This window comes from Opisthorchis viverrini, assembly GCF_000715545.1.
Source record: "Opisthorchis viverrini unplaced genomic scaffold opera_v5_128, whole genome shotgun sequence".
In the NCBI taxonomy this organism is placed as follows: Eukaryota; Metazoa; Platyhelminthes; class Trematoda; order Opisthorchiida; family Opisthorchiidae; genus Opisthorchis; species Opisthorchis viverrini.
This window is the reverse complement of record NW_008751782.1, coordinates 1,191,240-1,211,147: the sequence shown is the minus strand read 5'-3', so window position 1 is coordinate 1,211,147 and position 19,908 is coordinate 1,191,240. Positions and strand designations below refer to the sequence as shown.

At 45.4% G+C, this 19,908-nt stretch overlaps 2 protein-coding genes across 2 annotated transcripts; one reads left to right on the top strand and one right to left on the bottom strand.

Moving 5' to 3' along the window:
* Window positions 1-1,291: 1,291 nt before the first annotated feature.
* T265_06220 (hypothetical protein) lies at window positions 1,292-19,233 on the bottom strand (the record flags this gene model as incomplete). Its single annotated transcript, XM_009171428.1, has 6 exons — window positions 1,292-1,337; window positions 2,317-2,418; window positions 18,200-18,263; window positions 18,339-18,672; window positions 18,709-19,079; window positions 19,116-19,233. The coding sequence occupies 6 exons, from the start codon at window positions 19,231-19,233 to the stop codon at window positions 1,292-1,294; spliced, it is 1,035 nt and encodes a 344-aa protein (XP_009169692.1).
* Window positions 4,950-11,807, top strand: T265_06221 (hypothetical protein; the record flags this gene model as incomplete). Its single annotated transcript, XM_009171429.1, has 2 exons — window positions 4,950-5,053; window positions 11,630-11,807. 2 exons carry the CDS (start codon window positions 4,950-4,952, stop codon window positions 11,805-11,807), a joined length of 282 nt encoding a protein of 93 aa, XP_009169693.1.
* Window positions 19,234-19,908: the final 675 nt, after the last annotated feature.

Sequence of the window (19,908 nt, the reverse complement as noted above, 5' to 3'; positions counted from 1 at the left end):
ACAGTGTACGAACACGCACTGGTGACAGTGTATCCTACCAACATAGAGTTACTCGGAAACTCGTTCCGTCGTTATCATAAAGGATATGTACCAACGTTGTGGAATATAGGTAGCTCGGGTACGCTGTTTGGTTGTTGGTCTGTCCACCAAGCACCCTTCCCAGACACAATCAACTACACCTGAGTATGACTGCACTTGTTTTTTCTCATTGAGTCTAAGTACCTCCTTTCCTGACACTTGAACAAGAAAAGACCTTGGGACGGAGGAGTGTATTAAGCGTGAGTAGAGGCCAGCTGCTCAAAAGTGGAAAATTCATAAGACACACGACTCTCCACTACACCTACTTGCACAATGCACACCTTTCAAAAACACAAGACGCCATTAATAAACTAAGAACTTAGGTAACGAGAAACGAATCGTTGTGAGACAATTATACGTATCAGTACATCTTATACATCGTTCGACAGGTTCAAAGCCCTGATAACCTTCACAATAGGTGGTCGAGGTTAAAAGAAACAAAAAATTACCTTTAGTCTATTGATATGCATTCACATGGCTAGACAGAAACTCAGAGGCATGAAACACAGCGTACACGAAACCCACACCCAAATACATTGACTTCAACAGCAATTTTCGGAACACTTGGTGTAGAGCGCATCGGTTCATCAAACAAAGCATACAGGGCTAGCATGTGACGGTCCTGCATCGTGCAAATGAGGCCATAAAACGGCAGATCGACCGGGTAGGCAATCACGCAGTGACTATTAACCGATCGTCCGCGAAAGAGGCCAACAGGACGGATGCCACTGAAGAGAACAAGACACACAGTGCCGATCGACCAATGGAAAATAGGGTCCCACCATCTCGACGTGTTGCAAGTGACAGTTAGCAGGCACTAACAGAGAGGTACTTGATTGAATCTGTCGGAACTTGATTGATTTTCGATGGTTCGCAATGTGCTCCACCCCTAGTCGCTGAAGGCATAGCCACAGAACTGACCGTGTGGACCTGATTTCGCAGTGACATTCAGCTTTGGTAGATCAGCCATTGGGTTCTCAAAACCTGTACGGCCTTCGGTAGATTGATTTTCCTCAAGTGAACACGCAGGCACACTCAGAATATTTATGCGTCCATAGATCTGTTCTGGCCCCGTGCGCCTCCAATCAACAGAACATTCTTGAATCATCACAGGTTAGGTACACAACAGAGAAAAGGGATGCGGCATGTGAAGAAAACACACAATCAACATTACGGAGGCACGAACTGCGAACGGATGACCTTAACCTCCTATTCAAGCCTCGAACTCCAGTCGGTTGATAACCACCATTACAGAAGGTCTGCAGTCTGAACAAACAAAATTAGGAAAACTGTAAATGTCAGTACGAAATAAGGCATCTCCTAGCGACCAAGTTATTTAAATAGGCAGCTGCATGGATGTTAGCTGAGGTCTTTGCCCATGTTTTCGCAATCAGTATCCTATACAGCAAATCCGTACTGAAATCTAACCGACAAAGAACGACGGGGTTGTTATAGTGGTTTTGTCCAGCAAAAACCTGAGCAACACATGCACAGAGTGACTAGTTTCACGTTACTGAAGAGAACGGTACGATAATTCAGCCGTTCACGGACCTGATTCACTTGGCTTGACGTTGTTCTCGTCAGGATAAGTAGTTTATCATCGGAAGGTCGTAGCAGATGCAAGGCACAGTGAAGGAGTGCCAAAATCAAGATAACTTGTCAGCCGCATTTTAACTTTACACAACCATATCACTCAAGATTTCTTTGAATGAGCTATATTAGGTGTCTGCGTCCGCAAAAGAGCGTCTAAAAATGCTGTTCCACCAATTGATAACCACACGAGGTAGTCGTCCCAGATAAGTAACAAGTTTCCAGACGTTCCAATAAATCAGATTAATAAACAAATCTAATCAAGAAACGGCTACCACAAGAGCTAGAACAAGAGGTCAGATGTAGACTGCAACCATAGTCCGTTCCGCCTGAAAACACACCCTTTCGCGCCCCGGATCCATTAGACCGCCAACGACCAGTGAGACACTTGGTCCTTGATAGCACTCCTATTACCGTTCTGGATTACCCGGGCAAGTGAGAGAACATTACTGAAGGGCGAGTTTTGTCCGGCTGGATCGTGAAACCAGTTGGAACATCTCAATAGTGGTTCTCTTTGTCGCAAATTACTCACGTCTATCGAGTTTGGAGAACATAACCTATCCAAAAAGTGATAGTTCGATTCACAGAAGACTCAGACACTCCTTGGTATAACAGACAAACGAATTTATCCGCAATTAATACACTCACTGTTGTACGACTGTGAAAAGGTCGGCGGTGCAAGGGACTTCCACCGAGTGATTGTCAGGAACCTGAGCACCGCCAAATTCGAACTGGTAGTTGCACGCAGGCCTGTACAAAATTACCGGTCAACCTAAACAGAAGCAGACAGAAAAAATAAGAACCCCGGAAAAAACATGTGAGAGTCGACATACGTGCATCGATGACACAAACATGCGATGGCGGTAACATTACATATTCTCAACTTACTGTAGCCCGTGTTACTGCTTTGACGTGATCGAGTTTTATGCGGGTGAGTCAGCTTTGATTCAATACTAATCTCTAAACAAAATGAAAGACAACAGTCCTCCCAAAAACGACCACATGAGGGTATTTCTGGGAAACAACAAAGAGACTTTGTGTGGCTTCTTTGACTTTTAGCTGATCAATTATAACCTTCACGCTGGATCCTATGACGTCTGTTCGACTTGGATAAACAACCATTTGAAGTTTGGAGTACGGGAACACCTCATTTCTCTCAACATGGACGTCTCGAAATCTGAATTAGTCAGTTAGATTATCGATGGAAAAAAATCAGCCTTCATCGAGAGTGAGCTCACAACACTTGAAGACCAGAAGAGGTACATTATTGGGCCGATGATGAACCGTATTTCCCACGATTTCCTACACCACGTAAGCCATAAAACCAACCCCTCATCTGTCACGCTTGAGGTAGCATCAAAGAAACGATTCAAACTTGACTTGACCACAGCTAAGAAATGAGGTGCCATACCAAATGTCTTTCGCCTCCCTCGACTCACTGATAACATGAGCCTTGTTTGGTAAGACCAAATCACCAGAAGATTTCGGTTCCTATTGAGGAGTCGACATCTGGTGCATCAACCAATAAATTCGCGGAACCCAGATAAAGTGGTGGTTCTGGGATAGGTTTCTATGGCAAGTGAAGGGTAAACTGGTAGAGGTTGCAATTTAGCCTGCGTCCTGAAGATGAAAACTGATGGACTCGAAGAATAAGTTCAGTAGGCGAAGGGAAGACTTCATTCGAAAAGTAGGGGCGGTTGGTCCGAAACGATACGAATTTCAGATGCATCAGTCACGTCTGCGTGCATCACCCAAAATGTACTACTGATTTTCGTCTTCTGATGGTCCCGCCGTATCTGGGCGGCCTCCTGTTCACCTAGTGAGTTCTCGAACGACTGATAAGAGCGCTCAGTGGTTAAAGCAAAAAATTGCTGACCGGAAGGTCTGACCTCTGTCTAGGATTGGGGAACCTGGAAGTATCCAAGCCCTCGTGCTTTCTGGTGGCATGGCAGTTAGTCATCGAAAGGTACTACAGTTGAACGAAAGAGCAACTTGCATCACGCCTTGGACAAATAAAATGACGTCAGGCTGCAACACGAGTTCTGCTCTTCTCGATCAACAGGTAATTCAGACTTTAGCTAGGACAGGTTAGCGGTGGTACGTAAAGAGATCTGGGAATTTTAATGGAGATTTCGCCCTGTAAGTGTAGTCCCATCAGTGCTTCTCGGCTTTTCAGCATAGACTGGTTTCACTTACAGGACGAAATCTCTATTACAGGTTAGTTTGCCCATTTCTTCGACTGGATAACTTGAGTCATAGTTAACTGGATTTGACTTCAACTCGTTGTGCAGCATTAATTCACACACTAACTATAGGTATATGTATATTCATGCATACCTTACCTATATTTTGAAGGTTCTGTTTCGAAGACCCTCAAGGAAAGACAACATCACCAGCGTACTGAGTGTCAGGAAGTAAACAATAAAAGTGGGAATGAACATGCAGTAATCCTGAATCAGTTGGATCAACAAACCATGGATGTATGAGCCATTCGGTCATTGTTATCAATGAAGAAAATGGCTAAGTTGAAAATCCTGAAGTAAAGGAACCTTGGTTGCGGAATACATTTAGTACTCGGACGCATCCACTGTATCTACTGCCAGATGAAAAATCGTCATACATCAACATGGTGGACAAGTATGGTTCCAAAGAAAGGAATTCTTGAAAATTCATTTCTAAGACGAGTTGTTTCGAGACCTAAATATAAGCACGCTTAGTTTAATCAATAGATTAGAGTAGCAAATACTGGGCTACAAAGTCACCCATAATATATGATTTCTCATCTCCACACATGCAACGAACACGTTCAATAGGTTTTCTGATCATCTAACCGTAGGAATGTCATTGACCTCAATAGCTAAGTTCCAGAAACACCATAGGCCACGTGATTATGCAGTGGGTACCGCGTGCTAGCAACGCATAAAAGTCCCGAATAATGGCCAGAAGCGAGGATCAAGTTGGTTCCCGGATCGATTCTACAAATGGCATTCACGGAAATGAACTCGGAAATGCTTACTTATAGCTGAAATTGAAGCTGAGGTCACCACAATCCCACAAGTACTTTAAAAAAAAGCAAGAAAACGAGACTAGCTTGGAAGATAACCGAAAAAATGAGCGCCCAACGGTAACACCTTAGGGAACTAAAGGTGTTGGACTCGAAGTAAATGAGGATGGCGAAAAAAGAGTAGGGCTTGGTTACCCCCAACAGCTAGATAAAAAACAAAATAAAATAAAATAAAATAAATCGTTCAGCTGTAGCACCATTCCGGTGCCTAGATGCCATGCCATCCGAAGGAAGCACGAGGACTGGGATACTGCCGGGTCGCACAAGCCTAGACAGGGGAAGTCGAGTGGCAGAAGTCGGGTTCGAACCGCGGACCTTCCGGTCAGTAAATTCGCGCTCTAACCACTTGAGCCATCTCGACCCCAACAGCTAGATGACAATCGGTTATCCGATTAGGTTATCAAAGCCTTACGGTACCGTTAGGCGATAGCGGATTCCCAACACATCCAGAAGGGAGAATAGAAGAAATACACAAGTGCGTGTTAAGGTAATTCTCCAGCTTTCCCACTGATTCAGTGGCTGACTTAACATTTCCTTTCACATTCGACCCCAAACCAGCGATTTCCAGGGCTCAAAACAGCCGAAAGCAAGTGGACCTATGACCAGCGGCTGGTACCACCGTTGAAAAAGAAACACATTTCGACAACAAAACCCGGAAGTGCCAGGCATCGGAAACAAATTCGATTAATAAGTGGTAGGTCAGCGACAGTACCATCTGCGACAATACGATAGCTGCCACCGACGAAACTTGGCCGTTTTTATTCATCCACACAATGAACACCTTTCATTCAACTGACGACGACGAATCGACGGCCAGCTAACCGTTGAAATATAAGCGTCATCTATACTGCGTTCTACTGAAAACAAACGTCAGCCTTATCTGACGAGAAACATTAAGTTGAAAACTGGTCACCCGAGAAGGGACGAATCAAGTGCGGCAGCCTTTCGGTGTACAGATGCCATTCAACTTGGAAGTGCATGGGCTGTGACGCTGTCGGGTTACAAAAGCCGAGGCTAGAGGACTTGGAAGCCGGGGCTAATTTCGAGGAATGGAACTTCCAGTCAATAGTATCTAGCCTAAACTGCTGAGTTATGTCAAATCCCTCTCTCAAGGTCGAGAATACAGTGGATCCGGGAGCAAAGGTAGTTAGGGGGTGACTCCAGCCCGTCGACGAGCTTTACCATAAGATTTCTACCTAGCTTTTCCCTTGCAATCAACCTCAATCTGATCACTTGATTGTGCAGTGTTTGGATTGCTTTCGGGATTACTAGTATCCAATTACTAAACATCTTCCTTTACCACGAAGAAGCATGAAGCGACAAGCACCGGTGACAAAATGAAGCACACTCTCAACAAGTGACCGCGAATCAGTGCAACCGTAGATGCGACTGCATACAGAATCGGGTACCTTAGTTAAATTTTTCAATCATCCTCATATCCCTCTGCAAATGTGATCTCGCTCTGCTCGCTGAGTCATCGGGAAACAAGATGACGCTCCCGCACTTATCGAGATCTTTTGATAGTCTTCCCTTGTAGGCGCAAACTTACTTTTATCCACAGGATTGTAGCGCATTGCTTTGTTACCCAGCTCCGCTTTGTCTGAAACAAGTAACGTTACTGAATGATCCCGATATACACTGGACAATACCGCGACGGATGTGAGCCGAGCAGCATCACTTAACCACTGCAAACCAGCTTAAATCCGCGGGAACAGGACCGGAAGACATGCATGTAACCACCCGATGCCTATAATTATTTGAGACGTGTTATAGTACCAACACACGCTCTAACTGTACGACTGAACAAGAAAAAAAGGGAAATTTGTGAGGATGAATCAACTGGCTGTAACATCATGAGTCAGTGATTCAGAAATCTGGAGCGGCCGTTCCACTCACCCCGGCTGACAATCACTAATCTAAACCAGCATTCAAATGTGGCGTATGCAAGATTGTTCCATGATGACAACCTAGGCTACAGAGAGCTAGATGGAACCACATCCCTTGGCTACTTTAACGATGTCTACACCCAAGTTTGCGTATAATTCACCATTCTGATAATCTTATTTTGCTCCGTATTCCACAATCATCATCATCATCATCATCGACAGCATGACATCAGTGTTCAACACTGATGATTCACTGCCGTACAGTATCTGAAGAGTTAGCCTTATTGCTAGTGGCATCTCTTAATTCATTCAACGTTTTTGCGGCCTGGGGACTGCCGCCTGCGCAGTTCGGAAGAGCGCACATCCATGATCGAATGAACACATCATTCAAGAGCAACCTGGGTCCTCACAACTCGTGGGCTATTATTCCTGTGCAGAATGAAATTCGCCGGTCACCAACATACCCACTGCAACCACCATATAAGTGCCAAAAGATTCCTTCGATAAGTTCCTCCCATTTTCAGCCCCCATGTATCAAAGTATGCTCCTATTTCCAATCAACACCTGCTCCACTCAACTATCATGTGGCAGCACCCATAGTAAGCTGTCGATTAGGTGCCTTTCCCCACTCAGATGGAGCGATAGCGGTCATTTCACACTGTTGTTAGCCACCTAACTAAACGAAGTGCGGTATACTGGTGAAATTTAGGGAAATTAAAAGGCGGGATCAGCGTTAGTGGTAGTGCTTGGTCTTACGTCATAATAATTCGGGCAACTGATGGTTATCAAAAGGCAGTTGTGTTCGTTTTACATCGGGTTTGCGTATAGAACGGCACTAGACTCCGTGCGACTCATCTATCATAAGCAGGTGTGAAATGGACCAACCTGTGTTAGCCTGCAAGTCCGTTACGCATACCATATAGAACACTCCGGTGCTGTACGGTCATTAGGAACATCAAAAATATCTTAGCGTGAACTGTTTACACCATCGTTCACAACGGCGAGGGCATTTTCGGCTCTACGGTCGCTGTAGTAAGTGCTTGCTTACTTAAAACGACAGCGCCAGTGGTCACCTTAGAATGGGGTCGATCACTTTTCTGAAATCACCAAGCGACAATCTGAAGTCCAGTGTTTATGAAAAGAAGGCAAAAAAGTGCTTATTGGTTTTTGGGCTCACAAGACGTTCAACCTCCTAATTTAATCAAACAATCATTATACTGACCCAGTTGTGTCTCGGTGTTCACTACATACAGAGCCATACACCCCACAGGCTCGATCGCGACACCATTGACTGCCCCAGGCAGCTTCATCCAACCGGTCGTTGAAGGTACACGAAGGATGAAGCACAAGTGAATCGCATTCACTGGTCCACATCTTCTGCAAGCTGCAAATTAAAACTCATCCTGATGGTATGTCCTAGTACTGTAATGAACAGTCTGACACTGCGAATTGTGCGTTGTCGGGAGACAGGGGTCAAAGTCAAGAGCATTGCGACAATCTCAATAGGAGTGCATCTAGAAAAATAGGCAGGTCATGTATACGGAAAAATATCGGTAGTGTCATTGAAAGGAAATTCCATACTTTCAATGTCGTCTCAAATGAAGCCCGAGGCGGCTCTCGTACAGAACTTTCAACCGAAACTAAGCCTACAAATGATTTACATTTTCACCAACCTTAAATCTGGCCTTTCGTCTGTTGGTTTGCAACAAACAAATGACCTATTTCGCTGAGGACACGCTTGCAATACAGCAGAGGGCTATAGTGATAAGTTTACTAAAGCTCCAGAAAACTTGGGCTTCAGATTAACCTCACGTGTTGTGGCAGGTTCCACCTGGGAAACTTCCTTGGTAAACGCAGCGTACAACGAAGTAGGGCCTACCTTAAAGGTGAAAAGTGAATAACTTTCTTCCAAAAGTCTATGTAGTCAGTTGCAGATATGGAGAAAAGGCCATTCTAAAACTATAGCACGACAATCTTCAGGAAATCTCTGGACTCTCCGTATATGCCTTCGAAGTGTTTAGTGCACGTGATGTGAGCAACCACTGCCGCTAGACATATCTATGCTTTCCGGTGCCGGTGATACCGCCCTACCATGTTCCGTAACTGTGATTCAAAGTTGTCCCTTGTTTTTCTCTCCCCTTGCTTGGAAAAGCTTCTAAAACACGGATCCTTGATTGGTTCGGGGCAACTAGCTCCACAACTTTGTCACTCTGGAGCCCAAATTCATCAAACAACTACGTGTCCTTGAAAATAGCGGCAATACATGAGAATTATAGAAAGCAATCGCATTGCAAACTTCGCGAGTTGTGAGCCAGCTTCTGGCGTACCACTTCCGAGGAATGCATCTACCTCTGTGTTTGTCTGTCTAGAGGATATAATGAAGCTGAGCAAACCCAGTGTAGGAAATGTCACTATGGTCATGCCCGACCTTTCTCAACTAAAAACAGATTTTCAAACGAATTTAGCTAAGCACGGATAATCAGTGAACACATGAAAAATTTACAGATGGGCGGACCCGTTCCAACACTACAATGGTGGAAAACAATAGGAAACCTTCCCTATTGTCGAGATACATGACTCTGGTACAAAGGCCACAACTTATCCACCTGACTTGTATTCGTCCTTGATTTTCGCCTCCGATTTCTCGGGCATACAAAGAATCAAAACACCTTCACGCGCCTTAGTATGATTACCCAAACGTTCTCGACAGCTCTCAAGGAAACACTAAGATCCATCCATCCAACTAAACAAATACATGGGTCTCTGAAGTCATCTATCTGTTGGTATAGACAGGAAATGTTTTTTTGGTTACTGGCCGTACGGTACTGGCCGGCCAACACGAAATGATTAGATCTACCAGTTTCCTAGTGCTATTAAAAACACTGGTTCCCCGAAAAGACACGGAAGAATCCAGTAACTTCGGTCCCGCTTTTCACAAAAAGAAATCGAAAAATGCGAACACAGCTCGACACGGCGTTTGATTTCTGCTTACTTACGTTGAGCCAAGATGCTTTAAAGTCAAGTTCAGCCTCACTGTTTACCTCGGATGTGCGTTTCTCATGCTTCCTGGTAAAATTGACCTTACCACAAAAATCTGGGATCATGCTTACACGCAGTATAATAAACTGCAAAGCGTAAGCTCAATCGCCCGACCCCACTAAGCACTCCTTAGAGGATCAGGCCTTGAGAAATAATAGGTGGAATGGGATCGCCTTGAACAGTTGAGAAGACAACACAAGTAGACTAACATTGACCTATGGACGATTTTTGAGGTAAGATTAGTGTTGCCGGAAGTTAAGCATTTTCATCTGCGTCTGAGTTCGCGGAATTGCAGTCGTAGACATAGAGTATTATTATTTTTCCAGCTGTCGGGTAAGTTTATTTTTCTCTGCGAAATTTTATTACGGACAACCCCCATTATAAACTAGGTCCACTTTAAAACCGGCTGGCAAGTGAACTCTCCATGGTAAATCCACTACGTTGACTAGGCAGGCGTGGAATAGTACCAGGATTTACACAATTTAAGTAACGTCCGACCCACTAATTATATCATCAGCAAGCAAGACAAGGTGAATGTTGTTATACTGCGTCCGGATAAGAGTGAGTGATCAATATGCTTAATATGCAGCAACAAAACAAACAGCCGTTCAGCTGTAACACTCTATCGGCGCATAGCACGAAGTCTGTAATACTTCCAAATTACCCAAATCTAAACCGCGTTCAGGAAAACCAGAATGTACCCTCCGATCAGTGCCACAAGCACTGGCATAGCACGAAGTCTGTAATACTTCCAAATCTAAACCGAGTTCAGGATAACCAGAATGTACTCACCGATCAGTGCCACAAGCACTGAACTGAACAGATGACTCGTTTATCGAAAAGTTCACAGTTAATAATTTATCCTAACGTTCCCCGTGTAATCATGAGTCTGAAGAAAACCAGAAACAGCTGAAACCGAGGTGAAAAGGAAACAGATTTTACGACTGGAGAGGACCTGTTCCAAAATAATACGATTCCATCAGCACATTTGGCATTGGGGCTGCTTGACGTCACTCGCAAACTTATTCCTGCTTAATAGCATCTGCTTCCATCTTGCCCGGAAAAGGAAGCACTTCTCGAAGCAAATCCAAGTAGCGCGGACTGGCATGGCAACTGAGGACTTTATCGTCATCATAATCACTATTAGGGACAGCAACATCAGTGCTTCACTGCCGCACAAAAATGAGGTTCATCTAATCATATTTGAAGTCTAAGAGTAAAAATAACACAAGAGTGAGGGAGAGGACATGGACTGCCCTGTCGCAAGCATTCTGAAGTGCTTACACCTCCAAGCGGTCAACAAATCTGGAAATTGACAGCACGCCCGCCAATGACATCCACTAGCCATTTCTTTCAAACTCTAGCCAGGCGCGGAAAGGTTCACTGGGATCTCATGCTGCAAGACGTACTTCACCAAAACCTAAACCCTTCATAACTTCTTTCATATTCTTCTGACAAGTCACATGCTGTCCACCTTGGGGTTTGCGCCATTCCGAAGCGGGTATGGTGAACAAAACTCGTCTCGTTAGACAGTTCTTCGGCATGCGTAGCACGCGGCCGAGGCAACGTAGTTGTTTTCCGAGATTGAAGTACCCGCTGCACAACCAAACACTCGTTTTCTAATTATCTCGTTGCGAATTCGTTAGTACCATCCGACACCAGCAATGCCTCTGATTCAACAGCGGTCAAAAACCTGAAGGCGCCTCAGGTCATCGGTCCGTAGAAGCCACATGTCGCAGCCATACAACACAGCTCTTACTGAAATCTCGTAGAGACGACCCAGTGATATGCCCTTTTCGAAACCAGAACTGAGGCGAATTAAACAGTGATTCTGGCCTTTGAGATTCGTCCATTGACTTCATACACACTTCCTTCAGAGCTAATACAACTACCGACGTACGTAAGGCACTCCACAACCTGTCAGAACTGTCCAGAGACCATACGTTATGGAGAACGACTTTGAACTTTGAAGGTGCAAGACGCATGTCGAAAAAACCATTCAGTTTTACCATGAGACAAGCACATACATGACAGTACTTCCATATAATTCCACGCGCGTAGAAGCATTCTGCAGTGATCATCATCATCGACAGCATGACATCAGTGTTCAACACCGATGCTTCACTGCCGTACAACCACGACCTATTTGAAAGCCATATTGTGAAGTGAAGTTCATGAAGTAATAAAATAGCAAACTACATGATAATAACAGGCGCCCAAATCGCCCCGCTGTGACAGAGGAGTTACTGCGTAGTGTTCCTGTGATTATTTAAGATACTCACCTAAGCCCACTCATCACTCGTGTAAGAGCCACTTCGTGAGCTCATGTCAGTATAAATCAATACAAGAGTGCTACTATGCGCCATTTGAATGCAGCCTCAGTACTCCACATTTACGCACAAGCCTTAGCAGGTATATCCTGTACACTGACACAAATTTCACTGCGAAAGGACTCCAACGAAGTTTGGTTACATTGAGTTGGAGATAACCCTAATTGAGACATGCAAACGAGCTTCATGGGCAAACGGATCAAAAGCACAATAAAGACCCTTCCATATGACCATCAGTGTTCTTGTGGATTCGTATCGGAGCATCAGCACGCAAGCCCATTCATGTCGTTAGCGGGATCACCAGTAGATAGGAAAACCAGCAAGCAGCATCAGCAGAAACATCGCACAAGAATACTGATGCTGAAAACTGAGGTAACCTGGTTAAATCAGTCATGAAAACGGTCAAAGCGGACGAGGGGTCAAGTGTACAGGCCTACCACAAAAATGGACTGTTGTATTCGAAAACGAAGAGTCCGATAACATATTTCGAACAGTCTTCGCTTTAGGGTTGGAGCGGGTTATACCAAACAGACTGTTGTATTCGAAAACGAAGAGTCCGAGAACATATTTCGAACAGTCTTCGCTTTAGGTTTGAAGCGGATTGTACCAAACACATCCTGGGAGTTGTTCGGTCAGTCGCCTTAATTCCAAGGTAGTAAACAGCGACGTAGATGACTCCAATTAACGAATTGTCACAGGATCTAACTAAGAGCACGTGAATTCATTCGCTTTGATGTTTATCACTGATTGCATTATGTGATGCGTCCGTCAAGTTCCTCGAAATCCTGACGTTACACACTGGTCCTAGATCTTCTTTGGCGTTCTACACAATATTAACCTCTCATATGCAGTGGCACTCTGAGACGTTCGCATGTAGAGGCCGGCCACATAATAAAAAGCTCTCAGCTATAACATCCTTCCAGTGCCTAGTTGCCATGCCACCCAGAGGAAGCACGAAGGCTGAGATACTGCCAGAGTGCTCAAGCCTGGACCGGAGCAGTCGAGACGCAGAGGTTGAAGTCGAAGCACGGACCTTCCGGCCACATATGGCCTTTCCAGAAAAGTGACTCTTCTGGAGAGGAGGAATTGTATGACTGGGATACCACCTAAAGTGAGCTTGACACTCTTACCTTTCAGAAATATTCAACCATTCAGTTCACCACACTTGCCCGATGGGCCAACATTTTCTTTTTTTCACATTGAGAGGACAAACCTACCGAAATATTTTCGAGTGAATTTGAGTAGAACCTAGAGAACTTTCTAATGTGGATATTGACCGAATGACGGTTTGCCGCTAAAGACCTCATGCAAACTGTGCATTCAGTGAACTGAAGCTACGATGTTTACTTCGTTTTCAATACAGTCGTCACAAAAACCCTCCACGATACCACTGCAAACAGAATCCTTCAACTGCTTCAGTTAGCTTGTCCCCTGAAAGTCGACTCTTCAGGAGATTGATCCAACCAACTAACCAAAGTTGACTGAAAGATGCAGTCTTTTCTAAAATATAAGCTGTTGAACAAGCAAACATGACCGGCCTCTTCCATAGTGACCCCAACAGTGTATTAAAAAGAAGACAGCGAACACTCGGATAACAGTCTCTTCCGTGCAAGCATTTGGATACAGACTTTGTGTTGGCAAACAAGGTCACAAGGCCTGTGATGATGGTACTCCATGATGCATCTATTGCGAGAACCTATTAGAGACCTTGTGCATGGTATGGTGCTTGGTTTGAATCTCAACTTGTGACCAGAAAATGCACGTCGTTTTTCCCGCAGTTGAGCAGACAGTCCCCATATGATCCTTGGTAAAGAAATAAAGGTGATCGCATTGATGCTACGGCGGTTTTCTTCATCAATGCGTGTAGGAAAATGTTCCGGAGTTGAATATGGCATGCAGGTATTAGTTGAGTTTCTGCACAGCCGGATCAAAACTGTGGGGATTGTTTGAAGAGCAAGACGAACACGTCCACTAAAAGAGGCTCACTGGTTTACGAAGACATGTGTACAGGAAAATCATTGGCTATTAGCTTCCAGTTGCTTTGTTTGAAAACCTACCAGTGTAATTTGGAACCTTGTAGGGATTGGAAACGACGTAGTTGCAGCTTGTTACAAGTTAGGACTAATAACCCAACAAACCGCGAACATTTTTCGTAAGTGGAAACACATGACATCGTCACTCACCCCTCAGTTCCTTTCTTGTTGCCAAGCATGCTTGAGGAAGACCCGTGATCACTGCCCTGCGGACGGTCTGAAGGACATCTGAGGAAACCCAGCTACCCTTGTGGAATTTAGACTTACGAGTGTCGAGGTAGCTGTGGCCAGGGCGACAGTTTAGACGTAAAATCTGTAATTCGAACCCGACCTCAGCGTCTTGACTGCTCTTGTCCCCTGACAGTATCCCAGCTCTCGTGCCCCCTTCCGTTGGTATGGCAGTTAGGCACCGAAAGCTGGATATAATGGACATTCGAGCCATTAGGAGCTTCTGTCCGAAGCTGTGTTTACCAATGGTATGCGCATAATTGTTGGGATCCACAGTATGTCGAACCTTTTCAAAAGGGCCGGTTTTCAGTGGTTTCGCACTATAGTTTCCACTTTATTTAGCACGTTCTAAGGCAACTAGGAATTGGGTGTCTTTTCAACTCCGGAATGCACATCACATATGAGTCGAATGGAAGCTACTCAAATCTAGGAGACCGCGTACCATCTCCGATGTCACACGGTTCACTCAGCAGTAAGTAACTGATAACCTAATATATTCTCGCCTGTCGAACGTAACTGTGAAGGTTCTCTCCAAGAAAGCAGGAGCTGTTCCAAAAGAGTAAAGCTGATGAGGCCCACATTCCGCTTACTACTGATTGATGAACTTCATCACCCTGCGTTCGTGTTGCCCCTGGCAAGGGTGCTTCCCATCCAATGTCTTCGTCGCCAAAGACAACCTTGTTCCGGAGCGGGATTCGGGCAAGGAATGACACATCTTCAGGTCAATGACCATCGATGTTTTCGGTGCCCAATTCAAAGTGGCAAAAACCCTGAGCTAGACCAACTGTGATGACAGGCGGGAATGACGGATGTAAGCTCGCCAGCCAAGATAGGGTCCACGTTAACCTCATTGTGCTTGGCCGAAGACTGAGCAAAATGGCGCACGACTGTGGTTATGCATTTGAGAAACCCAGGTAAAAGTGATCAGCTCGAATTGTGATATGACCACGCATACGCTATAGACTAAGCTCGTTGGGTTCGCGAATAGTGTGCAACTAGTGTTGGAGCCGGTTCACGGTGAAATGAAAACCGTCCAAGTTTAGGACCCTTCCGGTGGATAGCTGCCATGCTACCCGAAGGAAGCGCGAAGGCTGAGAAATTGCCAGTTTGGCCAGGAGCAGTGGGAAGCTGACGGTGGATCCGAACCATGGGTCCACCGGTCGGTAAATTCGCGCTGACCTATCTGGATGGAATGTTTTCTTTTGCCCGTACTTGCCGTCTATGGGGTGTGCACAGTACCATTAAAGCTCACGTCGGGAGAGCGAAGCATCGAGTCAAAGATAACCGGGCTAAACCAGAGATAGCTCAGCGGTTAGAGCAGTAAGTTACTGACAGGAAGGTCCGTGGTTCGAGCCCGACCCTTCGTGTTTAGGCTTGGGCGACCTGGCAGTATCCCACCCATCGTACATCCTTTGGTTGGCATTGCAGTTAGGCACTGAAAGGGTACTACAAGTGAACGATATTAGTAGTAGATCGACAACGACTCCATACGAATGAGTCGGACGCACCTCCGTCTAAAGGGTTTAGAACATGCACACAACGGATATTGTTCTTCATGGGGAATAATTTTCGAACTGCAGAAATTTCAAAGGCCCTAACAAGTTCCACCTCGAAGACGACAGAAGGCCTACGTCAACAGTCCCCACACTAAGATTAGAAGCAGTGCGGCGTGCGAAGACGGCTCACTGACATCAACTTGATAGACAGAGGGCGGAACGATGGATCAGCATTCCTGAGTCGACTAACTTACGATAGGCATGGAGAAATTTCGATATCCTGAGCATCATTCCAAATGTCGAATTTTATTGAGGGGTACTGTAAACAAGAGACTATAGTGAATACTACCCATCTACCGTCAACACTGAGTTACCTTGCGAATGAGTGTTGGTCGTCCATTTATCACATAGTTAGCCCGACACAAGCCCTATTAAAACAGGTGCACATATTTCAGCCTACAAGGCTTGAGCCGTTTTCACACTAACGTGTTTCCGATCTGCTAGTGAAGCCCAGGTAATCAGTATTGCCATGCCCTTCCTTCCACTAAATGACTGCTAAACAATTAGTACAGAGGCCAGAAAATCTCGTGAAGCTGACTAATTTGATCTCTGATAAACGTCGCAACTAAATAATGGCGCTATACGACAGACCAGGGTCCAAATCGAAGTACAGGCTTGCTGATATCAGATCTACCGGATTACGCGTTTACCCTTTGCTGTCTCTGACCAGAGGATATCCTAGAGAACGTACAGCGCACGCACTCAAAGGAACGAAAATAATCAGCATAGTATACAGCGCCTGCCATTTTGGCTTGACTCATACACAAGTATTGATGTAAGACCTTGCTTCCCTTGCATTGTTTCCTGTCTTTCAAACGCAGGTGTCACGAAACCTTACCCATTCGCGTTGCCTCCATAACCTACATACCACGCAGCCCAGGAACAGACCTCAGGAAGACGCCTCCATCAACGTAAGGCGCACTAGTTTTCGACTGGGCGCTGCACGCCTCATTGAGCGAAGCATCCATCCACGGTTTCCAGTCGCCCAATCCACGCTGGCTGCGGATTTACCGGAAAAAATGAACCATGCTCACCAAGCTGGTTTGATGCAAAGACGTGATTGGGTGTCTTCCCCCGCAATTATAGTCCAGGAGCTTTTGCATTCAGCAAGGCCACGACAAACTACTACCATGAGCGACGACTAACAAGGGCAAGGAGGTGGCCTTTTTGTCTGTTGCGAAAACCAGTAATGTAGCCACTATCTGGAAATCGGACATGGCTACTTCAGTTGAGTGTGGCGAGTAGTATATCCAGCTAGCTAAATGTGCTGATATACTTCTTACCACAATCTTATATAGCGGTGTTCAAATAATTAGCGCTTTCCTGGTGTTTCGAAAGTGGTTATTCAGCCGGAGATTGGGAATGAATTTTAGTATGCCAGCCTATCCATCTGTCTTACGTGAATGGGTTGGAGCTCCCTGAAGCAAGAGCCTTGAAATGAGAGCGGTTTACCAAAGTGCTACCGAGCAACTTTGCGCCCGGTTCACAGTGAGTTCTACGGTGTTAAGCGCTTGGGCATCCAGTCCAGTCAACATCAGTCACAGGACACTCAAGAAACCGCACGGTTCTGGGACCGTCCCTTCATAATCCAATGGATGATAAAGGTGGGTATCTCAAGTTCGCGATACACTGACAGTAGGGACATGTCTGCCAGACTCGAATCGGCATTCGGGTATCTACACAAAGACATCATCATCATCGACAGCATGACATCAGTGTTCAACACCAATGCTTCACTGCCGTACTACAAAAAGACAATCTAGACAGACCAGTGCTGTTAAAGCGGACGAACACAAGTCAGTCTCGGTAGGTACTTTTGGCGCCGGTTATTTTGCATCGTTCGAAAGGTTAACATTAGCTATAAGAAAGCAGCAATCGGTACCGCGGCCCAACCATGGACCGTCAACTTCCGAACGCCAATGAGTTTACTCAGCATAAACTAGCCTAACCAGAGGGGCCGATTGGACCTAACACCGAAACCTCCGATAGGAGGAGCGGCTCCCAGGACACAGGAACACGATAACACAGCGACAAACCAGTGGATAATTTGCGGTGATTGAATGAATTCGGTGAAACCACAAGTTGCTAGGGCGCTACCAAGCCGGAATTTAATAGTGAAAATATGCGTAAGGGTTATTTAGATACGTTTGTATTTAACTCCAACAAAACAATTTGAACCGAGACAATACTACAGAGAAGCAGTTTGACAAGTTATGCAAATTTTTCGGTTTGGGTGACTGATTCATTTGGATGGACATAAAATGCAGGTCTGGCTTCAGGATTTGGTTGTTTACTGAATTATATAAACATTGAAGTTGCGACCGATGAACAGCTTAGGTAGTTAGCTACCGCTTCCTATGGCGTTTCATTGGTTTTCATTCCTGGACGGGCGTACGGGTGGGCTCGACCTCTGCCCCGGGCGTCTGTTAGACCAACTTTGCCCCATGAATCGTCTTGTCCTAGGTTGAAAATTCAGACCTCAATTAATCCAACGGATTTGACAGCAAACCATAAATACGGATAATCCAACTCACCATAGTTGCTTCCAAATTCTTCATACACGTTCGTACTGTAATCAGGTTGTTCATACATGTTCATTGTAGGGTAAACAGGCGCAGTAGTTCCATTACCGTACACGTCCGGAGCAACAGGTGGAGTAGAAGAGATCATAGGACTTCCGTTGGTAGGTCCTCCCCGGCTGACCCATGGTTTACCTCGACCGCGGTATGGTGAACTAGGCGGTGGGACATGGAAGCCACCACGAGGGTTGGGAGACCGGCCACCTCGGAATTGGCCTCCGCCCCTGGATCCCACCATTGGTGACGTGCCTTGAGGGACCCACGGTGGTGGTGGACACTCGTTGGATTCCTAACAGAGTAATCGGATAAGTGAAAATGCACCTACCGGCAACATTACTTTCCGGAGTTCGGCGAGGGCATGCGATAGTCTGTAGTATGCTTCCGACGGAGGGGCCAAGCTATCGACTTGTAAATGCAGCTTTTGCTTCAGATGCTGATACTTAGGATCCCCACTGGAGAGCAGCTCACGTTCCTTTGAGTCATCTCGAAGGGAACCTGCGCCCAAGATTGCCATCTTAGTTTTCGTGCTCTCCTGGGTGGCCCGCAACGTCTGGCCGCCCGGACCGAGGAGCTTCCCCACAAAATTGACTCCCGGGTATTGTGAACTGGGAATTTCTATTTTTGCCCGAATTTTCACCTGTCTATTGGATACAATGTCGATCGACTCAGCAATGCCTCCACGGAGGCGGAACAATTCTGCGAGATTTTAGGGGAAGGCACTAAATAACTTACCATTTTCAGCAAGGGCGTGTAAGGCTGGAAATGCCTTTTCATCCAAATTTTTCAACTCTCTTACAATCGCTTCAATAGCACCAGCTTGTTCCGGCCTCGGCTCACCAACTTTCATCATGGTCGCAATGGCCGAATCGCGCGTTGTTCAGGTCAGATAAACAAATGCAACAAGACGACCGAGATGAACAACCTAATCTGGAATATACGTGGGAGCCAATCAAAGGTCGCAACAGGGTTTTCGTTGATTCTGATACCCCGAGTTTAAGGTCGATTGAGAGTTCCAGCGCGTGGTTTGAAAATCACCCGAAGATCCCATGTCGCAGGGTCGTTCACTATTCGAACAATGGGATTGATTTCTCGAAATCTACGACATTTTCAGGCTTTCCACTTCATAATGTAGAAGGTCTTTGTATATTGTATATGTTTCTTTATTACTGAAAATGATTGACTATGGTGATTTGTTTAAGTGAGCGAGTGCTGAAGGTGTGTAAACACCGACTGTGAATATGTTGCCTGATGATAAAAAATCGCGAATTGTGGAAAACGTTGACTCACTTACAATAAAAGAAACTTTCAGGTAGTTTTTCACCGGAAAAAATTCCCTGAACATTCTGGAATCTAAACGACTTTTGGAGATGCAAATTATGCGTAGGTGCATTCGTGCAAACAAATTTTGGTCGATGATTACTGTTGCAAGTTGAACTTCCGTAGTCCACGTTAATTATTCGCTAAAAGTCGTGCACGCTTGCTGGCAAAACGTGGAGTTTTTCATTATGGGTTATACTATAGGTAT